Source organism: Seriola lalandi, unplaced genomic scaffold (assembly GCF_002814215.2).
Source record: "Seriola lalandi dorsalis isolate HSWRI2012SDOR001 ecotype SW California unplaced genomic scaffold, Sedor1 jcf7180002055006, whole genome shotgun sequence".
Taxonomy (NCBI): Eukaryota; Metazoa; Chordata; class Actinopteri; order Carangiformes; family Carangidae; genus Seriola; species Seriola lalandi.
In genome coordinates, this window is record NW_019525549.1 from 1717754 (window position 1) to 1728153 (window position 10400).

A 10400-nucleotide genomic window follows, 5' to 3' on the forward strand; every position below is an offset into this window, starting at 1 on the left:
AGTTGGAGCGACATGTCATTTTGTACCTTTGAGGTAAAAACATTTACAGGTATTGACCAAAATGTATTTAAAAAACAACAATTAGTTTACATCTTTAACAAAATCAATTTTCTATATGTAAACTGATCCATTTTCAGTGTGTTTCAATGTATTGTTCTGATAGAACTGATTTGTTCCAGCACATGAGAAAAAGCAGCTATTCAACATTAAGTTGAAGCATAAGACCGGAGGAGCCATTCTCTTATCACTGATTACAACCAAGAGAAATTTCATTTTGGTTTCAGACACAAAACAGGAACAAAGTTCAGTAAAAGTACATTTACAAAACACAAATTCATGACTCGCATACTGTATTACATTCACTTCATTCAGTGTTTTATCACTGGCTTTGTGAGCCTGCCGCATGACCCTACAACATTATTAAAACCATTAGAACAATGTAAAGACTAGAGGAAATCACTAAAACACACACTCAGCTGTGTTGTTACTGAAGCTGATAAAATTATAATTGTAATATTTTATTACAACAAACACAACTCTCTATTTAAATCAAGATTTTGTGATCCCTGATTTGCAGCATCATCTGCCTGAACCTTCATCTTGTTAAAAGTACAGTTATGTACTTTTTATTGTACCATACCCGTTTCTCTGAGTGTAGGGACTACTCTTATTATAATACACTTGCTGTTGTTTTTGTGCCATAACTGTAGATACAGAAAACTTTACCCTGAACATCCATCGTGCATCGAGTAGAAGGAGGGAGGGGGACTGTGAGGAGTAATTTCAGGGGAGGAGGGGAAACAGAGAGTCAGAGATAAATCAGAGAGAGAGAGAGATAGGGAGAGAGAGAGAGTGAGAGAGTGAGAGAGAGAGAGGAAAGAAGAGAGTGGCAGAATGGGTGAATAGAGCTAAGGACAAAGACAGAGAGAGAGAGAGCTGTTAACCTGTTAACTAGTTAATATGTATTAAGTCTGAAGTTACAGGAAGAGAGCATCAGCTGAAGATCAGGCGATGGGCATTTCTCTGTTTTCAAAGACTTCTCCTTGAAAAAGGAGACATACAAGTCCTGGACTTCAGGATACTGCTCTCACTGTGTTTTCTTCACAAGTTAATAACTGAAGATGTCGACTAGATCCCGGGACATGAATCTGTAGTTGTAATTTTCTTCAAATTTCTATCAGTCAAATCAGATACAGAAAATAGACAAACAGCGGATCTTTGGTATTTACTGACACTGCCAGGATGTGGTCGTGTATAACGGACTTCTTCACCTATGAAACCACCAAGTCGGTGGTGGTGAAGAGCTGGACCATCGGCATCATCAACCGAGTTGTCCAACTCCTCATCATCACTTACTTTATTGGGTGAGTATTTCCCTTCACCTTGGTGTATTTGTGGGATGGTGTGGTTTAATTAAAGAACAGCAGCTGCCAGTTACAGAAATGTTTATACGTTTGTATATGTTTATTAAAAAAAAAGAAAAAAACAGTGCAAAAATAAAAAAGGGGCATGGCCGTTCTCTATAAACCATCGTATAGTTTATACATGAAATGTTTATACATTTGTATTTCATACAATAAATTGGCATTGACTACTATATTGATTAATTGACAATTAACTAATAGGCTACATGATAGCACAAGTTAAAAATTAAGACACAGACAATACACCTCCCTATTATATCATCACTTGTATTACTGTCAAGCATTTTATTATGTGCCTGCAATGCAATAGCGCTGAAGGCATATATGTCCTGCATACTTATTCGACTTATTCATCTTCTGTATTGAAATTTCGGCGCGTAACTAGTCCTGCAGCTTTGAGAAAACCAAAACAATAGTAACCATGGTGACGTAAATAAGTAAGTAACTGTTTGTATTATTATCAACAATGAGCTAATGGACACATGAATTTCCCCTAGGGGATAAATAAAGTATCTATCTATCTATCTATCTATCTATCTATCTATCTATCTATCTATCTATCTATCTATCTATCTATCTATCTATCTATCTATCCTTCCATCCATCCATCCATCCATCTAAATGGCAATAAAAAAAAAATCCTACAGAGAATAAATGGGGAGAAGTCTTGAAAACGACCAAACCCAGCCCTCTAGAGCTCTACTGCTGCGTCATACTTCAATGTAGAAAAATCGTTGAAACGTTAAAGACTTGAGAATCTTTTGGGTTAAATAGGTATTTTGACGCAGTTTACGTTTTGTGTCATTTTTAGACCGTTTCAGATTTTATAATGGGTGTGTATTGCGCGGAATACTCAGAGCTAGAGTGGATGACATTTCGTGCACTCTAACTGGTTGGCTGATTAGACTCATTAACTCTTAGCCTTTTAAGTCAGGTATGAGAGCAACTCTGAGGTAAATAAACAGTGTATTTGTGTAAACGTGTGTGTGTTGATTTGTGGTTGTTTGTAGGACTGCCGCAATTAGTCGCTATAATCCACCTCTATATTTTGCGTCTACGAATCGTTTCTCATACATACATTGATTGATTGGCGGCAAGTCACTATTTAGCGCCATATATTTATTCTCTATTTGTCTTTTATGCTCACACTGCTCTCTGGTCTCCGGGAGAGGCGGGGCTGCAGACACACACACACACACACACACACACACACACGCTGCTCCAGGCACAAAACCAGGTGAAGTAAAGAGAACTGAAGATTACTTGAGTTGACGACAATTATCACTGAACTTTACTGTAAGTGCAATAAAACGTAAAAGGCCAATACGAACTTTATCCAATCAGCTGTCAAACAAACAACAAACAGAAAAGAGATGTTTTCATCTGTTTCCTCTCCGACTGCCGCTGTCTTTTACACAACATTGCGCTGGTTAAGCCAATAACGAACTGTTGGGAAACGCTACAACGAAAGCTGTATGTAACTGATTATCTTGCTTTTCCATGAATCTTAAAACGTGGCTGACTGTTGTAAACTGAGCGACTGGCTGAAACAAACCAGAACAGTCAATTCAAATCCCTTCACAGTCAAAGTTAGTTAAAAAACCTTGTGAGGTCATTTTGGCTGGTCCTGAAAACTTCAGAGGGCTTTTCGAAGGTCAAGCTTAGGCAGTTTCTAACATACATGAACATTGACAGACAAACCATCTCCACCTTTGGATATTTACTATATAAGTGTCTCAACGTGGTAACACAAGCTTTTTGGAGGCTCTATGGTAGAAAGCTCTACTGCCACACAACAATAAATACACGCACATTGACAGAAGTGCAGTTGCTGCCCAAACTTTCACACGACTGACTGTGATTGGCTAATTAGACTGATTAACTTAGGGCATCTTTTGCTATTGTACATGTTGTTCTGCTCTAGCAGGAGACATCACAGTAGCTTTATTGTGGATCAGCTTTTGTTAGGGCGTGTACATGTGTGTATACGTGTCTTGCTGTAGTTGTGGGGACCGATTGAGGTTCAAAACGATCATTGTGAGGTCACTTTGAAAATGTGAGGACTGGCGAAAGAGCTTTTTGAGGGATACCTGCAGTGACTGAGGTCAGAGATATTATTATTCTCTACAACATGAATAAAACTCAAAGTAACGTCCTCTGTAGAGATTGAAACGTGTGTGATGGATACACACCAAGCAGCAGGCACATTCAAAATTTCTTCAGGAATTTTGTAGTTATCAGTGTAATTATGGTAGCATCTTATGAGTTTTTTTTTTTGTAGTTTAAGATAATTTAGGTTTGTTTGTAGTAACTAGTATTTCTAGTTAATCATCAAAATTATAATAAGTAGTGTATTATGGGGGTTTGGGTTACTCTAACTCAGAAATGGATTTAAGTTAGGATTCGTTTACCGAAGCTGGTGGTCAGACTTCCTTCTGTTCTGTAGATATGTAAAGGTGTGTAACTTCAATTCAGTTTAATTCAGTTCAATTCAATTCAATTCAATTCAATTCATTCAATTCAATTCAATTCAATTCAATTCAATTCAATGCCTTTAATTGTCACTGCACAGTGTACAACAAAATTAACTGTCTTGCTATTGGTCAGATAAGCTTTTGAATGTCTTACACTAATTTTTTATAATAATAATATTTTTTTTTTTTAATTTTCCGATACTGTAACGATGAACAATTTGACATTTTTAAGCTGTTCTCTGATATTGGTAGAGTTGAAGTGTAATAGCATCATTACACAAACACATACGCACAAATAAAGAAAGAAAGAAAGCATTAAATGATGGATACCTTCCACTTGTGCTTTTATTATATTTTCTTGTGTTACTTTCTAGATAAAAACCCATTTGCTGCAGCTGCAGTGATTTGTGTTTTTTTTTATTAGGTACCTTTCCTCTGATTTACACTGGAGAATTAAAGGGATATTTCAGATGTTTTTTAGCATTGTAGCTGTATGCAGAGAACTAGGCTCCCTGCAGAATGACGTCCAGAAATACACAGGAACTGTGTGTGTGTGTGTGTGTGTGTGTGTGTGTTTGCTTCAGGTGGGTCTTTGTCTATGAGAAGGCCTACCAAGTGAGAGACACAGCTATTGAATCCTCGGTGATGACCAAGGTCAAAGGTTTTGGAATTTACAATGACAAGGTGATGGATGTTGCAGACTACGTTACTCCTACACAGGTATGGATGGATAGATAGATAAATAGATAGATATATTGATTGATTGATTGAGTGATGTGCTATATATGTGTTTTTTACAGGGAGCTTCAGTCTTCTGCATCATCACCAAACTGATCACCACAGACAACCAGGTCCAAGGATACTGCCCCGAGGTCAGCTACTGTAACTGCCATTACTGCAGTACTACCGCCATTGTTACTGCCTCACCATTACTAATACTTCTACTGGCATTACAAGTTGTGTACAAGCTAAAGTAGCTAAGATTAGCTAGATGAATCTTCATCTGCTGCATCTTTCCATTGACTGCCTCTAATTTCAGCTTTGCAGCCTTTCTACCTGCCTCTTCACAGTCACTATGTTTCCTACTAATAATGCTGCCACTCTGCCCTAATTTTCACAACTGTCTCTGATCCAGGCACATAGATATGAGTCTTCATAATTGATAAAGAATGGATTTGTTTCCTACATTACAAACTGTGTCATATGAACTCAAAGTTCTAAGGTGTGAATATGTCACAGCTCACATATTGTTGTAAAAGGTATATGATGTTCCTTTATGAACCAAATTTACAGGACAACATAATAATCCATCTATAGCATCAACAAAAATGAGCCGTTTGAGAATGAATCGGATGATATGCTACCACGCAGAGTATGAGACAGAAAACAGCGGGTTGTACCCGTAGACTGTAGATAAAGATGGACGTAGCCTTCGTGATGTCACCCACAGGTTTCTGAAGCTCATAGTGAGCTGCTGCGCCGTCAACCATCATGGCAGTGTCTGACTCCGCCCCCTAACTCCCAGCTAATCCAAAAACAAGCAAAGAGAAAGGGGTGGGTAGAGCTGAGACTGAAGCATATGTTGACCCGCCTGTCACTCAAAGAGGCCATACCCCAATTCTCCATAACTTTAGTGCTAAATAAAATGTAAACAGGTGAGTTGTATAAACTGTTGTAAGGAAATTAGCTATAGAGACCAAAACTGTTTTTGTACCGTTTAGTCGCAGCTGCCAACAATCTGCAGGAGCTCAGTGTTAAACAATAAGCTCTGTCTGTGGCAGTCTGTGCTCTTGCTTCACTGGCTAAACTGCTGCCAAGGTTTCCTCAGCTGCTCTACGCATTAAGAAGACAACACATGAAGGCAGCAGACGAGCCATGATACACAAATATCACGTTTCACACATTATTGGATAAAGTCTGATGAAGTTAGCTGCACTGAGCAGACTGACCAGGGCAGAGCCACACACACATTTACAACTACCAGTAATTATATTTAGGATTTATTCATGTCATTCATTGCAGCATGCAGTTTTTTTTGTATTATTGTTTTGAGCCCCTCCATAATTTAACCATTGGTACAGTGATTTTATTCACTGAGCTGGAAACATCCCTGAAGGAGAGACTGGACCTCTGCATGTATATATCCAAAGATGAGGAAGAGAACTGCAATTTCTGTCCCTTGTGATGGAAAGTTGACGAAATGATCAAGTTGTCTTTGTGTATTTTAATAAGAGCTTTGCAAAAGATCAGCGTACAGTCACAACAGAGTGCAACTGCAGACTAATATCGAACAAAAAGTGTACATGAACTTTACTGGGAAAAGAAAGAAAGGGGGCAGGGTGTGTGTGAACAATTCCTGACTGTCTAAACTGCCAAGAAGAAGCAGCTGTATGTTCAAGACCAAACTACTCCTTAGTTTGTCCTGGATAGCACCAGATAAGGAGAATACATCTGAGAACAGATTCACACCAGGGTTATACAAAGTGCAGAATATGATTTCTCTATTACACCCCTTTCCCATCATACGTTATTGGATCTAGTGTGTGTGTGTGTGTGTGTGTGTGTGTGTGTGTGTGTGTGTGTGTAATTGGATGTTACCTAGAGTGAGAAGAAGTATTCCTGTACCCAGGACAGCGACTGCACCAGACACCTCAATAAACCAGGGAGTTACGGTGAGACCTTCTGTCTTTCTCTTCTTCTTCTCCTCTCATTTTTGCCTCACAGTGTTTGATGAATTGTTTGTCTGTTTCTGTTTGTTTGAAAGCTTTTCTTTTCCTCCTCAGGTATCCTCACAGGGAAGTGTGTTCCTTTCAATGCCACCGTCAAGATGTGTCAGATAAAAGGATGGTGTCCTGCGGAGATAGATACCATCAAGACGTAAGGCGATGCTGTGCATGTGACAGAGCTTCTCTCCACCATCACACTTCTGTACTGTTATAATGAAGAACACTGACCTGAGCTGCTGATAAAAGATCATGATTAAAACTCAATTAAACTCACACACACAGACACAAGCTCTCGGAGGCCGAACCTCTCCCACACCTGCTGACCCTTCCCATCCTACCCGGAAAATAAATCAAATAAAATAGAATAAATTAAAAATAAAGACATAAATCAAAATGCACCATCACGACAGTGAAGAATTATATCTTGACTTAACATACATATACATATACACATGCGCATACGTAAATGTACCCACACTTGCACCATGTAAACATATACATACGCACTCACCCATAGACGCACCCAAGTCCTGCTTCATCCCAAAATTCAAAAAATAACTGAAGTAGTGAGTAACTGAGTATTTTATTTTGTCCTTGTCGATTTGACCAATCATAAAAATGCCACATTCAACATAAAATCAAAGTTTATTGATATCTGATTGGTTGGTCTGGCCCTACAAGAACTTGATACAGTGAGGAGAGCAATGACTATCGCTTCAGTTGTGATCCCCAACCCAGTTGCACAAGCAGTGCACCCACAGTTTTAAAATTCAAAACTGATATTGCCAATTCCATTATAGCATCCCATTTAAACAGAAAATACATGAGTAGACTAGAAATGTAAACTGGATGCAAGAATAGATGTTTAGTAGGTTTAAATTTAATACATTATGGGCTCATGTATTATTAGAGTCTATGACTTTAGTAGTAACATAGAACAGTGCATGTTATATTTTACAGTCCTCATAGAGGAGCCCAGTAACAAGTCTTTAAGTCTGTATTCTGATGCTCTACAGACATGAGAGGAGGTGATGGATGTGAGTGTGTTGAGGTGAATCAGATGGAACTTCACATTGAAACGCACATTGCCCGATTTTTTTTTTTATAGATTCTGGGGACAAAAAACAAAGAATACTCTGTATGTCTGCAGTTACACTCTCTCTCCCTCCCTCCCTCTCTCTCTCTCAGTACACCAATGATGGAAGTGGAGAATTTCACCATTTTCATCAAGAACAGCATCCGCTTCCCAACTTTCAACTACACCAAGTATGACAAGTATCATTTTAAACACCATGATGATGATGACGATGATTCTGAAGTCTCACATGCCGACATGATGGTGTGTGTGTGTGTGTGTGTGTGTGTGCGCAGAGGGAACTTCCTTCCGACAATCACTGGTGATTACATCCAAAAATGTAACTTTGACATGATCAACAACACCTACTGCCCCATCTTCAGAGTGGGAGACGTGGTCCACTACGCGCGGCAGAACTTCACTAAACTGGCAGACAAGGTGGCGTCCACACACTTTCTCGTGTCTCACGTCCAAGTCTAGACACATGATTTTTTATGTAACTGGAATCAAATAAGTCCTGTGCCTTGGCCTGATTATACAGAAGGCCTGAAAGGCAATTTTATTCCACCGCCCAGTGACAGTCAGAGCAGCAGCCATATTGTTTTCAGGTTGTCCATCCGTCCCATTCTCGTGGACATAATATCTCAGAAACGCCTTGATGGGCACTGTGTCAAATTTGGCGTAAACATTCACTTGGACTCAAGGATGAACTGATTAGATTTTGGTGGTCAAAGATCAAATTTCAAGTTCATGGTGACCTCACAAAACACAGTAATGCGTTGTGAACGCAATATCTCCGCAACGCCTTGATGGAACTTCTTCAAATTTGACATAAACATTCATTTAGAGTCAAGGATGAACTGATTCGACTTTGGTAGCCAAAGGTCAAGGTCACGGTGACCTCAGAAAACTATTTTTAGCCATTACTCGAGACTTCACAAAGTAATTATGACAAAATTTCACACAAATGGTTCGTATTTTCTATGACTCTTGATAAACGGGGATGTAACCTAAAACTAGTCTGTGAGTGGAGGAGGCAGACGACCACCAGGAGGTGATTCTAGTTTGTTTTGTTTTTTTTGTTTTTTTTTTCCAGGATAATTTTTTCTGATTTTATTTTCATCTGTGAAAACAGGTGAGAAGTAAATATTTATATTTTTTTGGAAGGATTTTCTAGTATATATTTTTCCAATTCCAACTATGTAAAATAACTTCATATATACTAATTAATATTTATAAATACAGAAATACCTATTGTGAAATAGGTCAAAAGCTGTAGAGGTCAATTTGAATAAGACATATGTAAAAGAACATTAGCAGCAGTATTATAAGACTGTACTCCTGAGTAAAGAAGAGTAACACATTCAAACAGATTCATATTCCAATAGTTAATCCCAAACATAACAGCCAGTGCAGATTAGTTGCATGCAGGGGTGCTCTGTCAGGAGAGGCAAACCAGACAAATGTCTGGGGCCTTCAAGGAGAAAAGGGGCCCCTGATGGCCCATCATACTGGCACATGTTGCAATGACAACTATAAACCTCCCATAAAGACACTACACAGTTGATTGCTGTGAACGCTAACCCTAACTCTTTAAATGGGGGCCCTGTTGATGTGCGATGTAGCTAGCCTCTACCCATTGCCTGCATGTGAAACATGTAGGGGACATCTGTAAATAGTAGCGTCACTCATCCGTTTACCTCTCTCATGTTGAAAGGGAGGAGTGATTGGAATAAAGATTGGCTGGATGTGTGATCTGGACAAGTCAGATGACCAGTGCAACCCCTCCTACTCGTTCACCCGATTGGATGCCATGTCGCAGAAGAACGCTGTCTCACCGGGATACAATTTCAGGTACTTAGCTCAGCTGTTGGTCTGATGTGGCTGATCCAGAGAGCTCGACTGAATTGGAGAAATTCATGCTCTGCACAGGATGATATCTAATTATCTTAGTAAACACATGACCTTTCCTCTACCAACAACATTCGAACAAAACTCACTTTTACACATGAAATATTAACATATCTGATGGTATATTCAAGTGTTACATCTAAATCCTCTCTTCTGGTTCTGATCTTTTTTCTCTATTAAACCAGAGATTTACCTCTCAGGTGCACACTGATACAGAAGATTCCAATAGTTTCTATTATATAAAAAATAGTGTGATCTGTCTGTCTTCACAGGTTTGCCAAATACTATAAGATGGAGAACGGGACAGACTACCGTACGCTGGTCAAAGCCTATGCTATTAGGTTTGATGTTCTGGTCAATGGAAATGTGAGTTTCAATGAATATAACAAGATTTAAATGTGTCCATTCAGACAGGATTAACTTTATACTGAAGACAAAATGGAAGCTACATGTTGCTCTTTATACTTTATTATTATTTACTTTATACTTTCCTTTTAGGCATCTAAAGTGTCACAAATGTCTTGCTGCATAAACAGAATAATTTATACATCTACATGTGATCTCAGTAACAGTATGGTCTTAAAAGGGTTAACTTTGTGTCAGGTTTACACCACCTAAGACATTTAATACTGAAACACAGAAGAGAAATACAAGGGCGTTATTTCCTACTCGCGAGGAGAACGGACAGAGATTTGCTCAGTTACAATCTCCAACCCGCTCTGAGCAAACTCCACCGTCTCCTCTCTTTTTATTATCACACAAGGCATTCCAAACATTCTTCCAGCAGCAA

General features: G+C 38.8%; 1 protein-coding gene across 1 annotated transcript in view; it reads left to right on the forward strand.

Moving 5' to 3' along the window:
• Positions 1-933: 933 nt before the first annotated feature.
• Positions 934-10400, forward strand: part of p2rx3b (purinergic receptor P2X, ligand-gated ion channel, 3b) — a 32345-nt gene continuing 22878 nt past the window's right edge. The window contains exons 1-9 of the mRNA XM_023397237.2: positions 934-1364; positions 4483-4618; positions 4699-4770; positions 6501-6570; positions 6682-6775; positions 7813-7890; positions 7996-8137; positions 9417-9553; positions 9883-9976. Of these exons, the coding sequence (XP_023253005.1) occupies positions 1243-1364; positions 4483-4618; positions 4699-4770; positions 6501-6570; positions 6682-6775; positions 7813-7890; positions 7996-8137; positions 9417-9553; positions 9883-9976 (945 nt within the window). The 5' untranslated portion in view covers positions 934-1242. The remainder of the gene's footprint in view (positions 1365-4482; positions 4619-4698; positions 4771-6500; positions 6571-6681; positions 6776-7812; positions 7891-7995; positions 8138-9416; positions 9554-9882; positions 9977-10400) is intronic.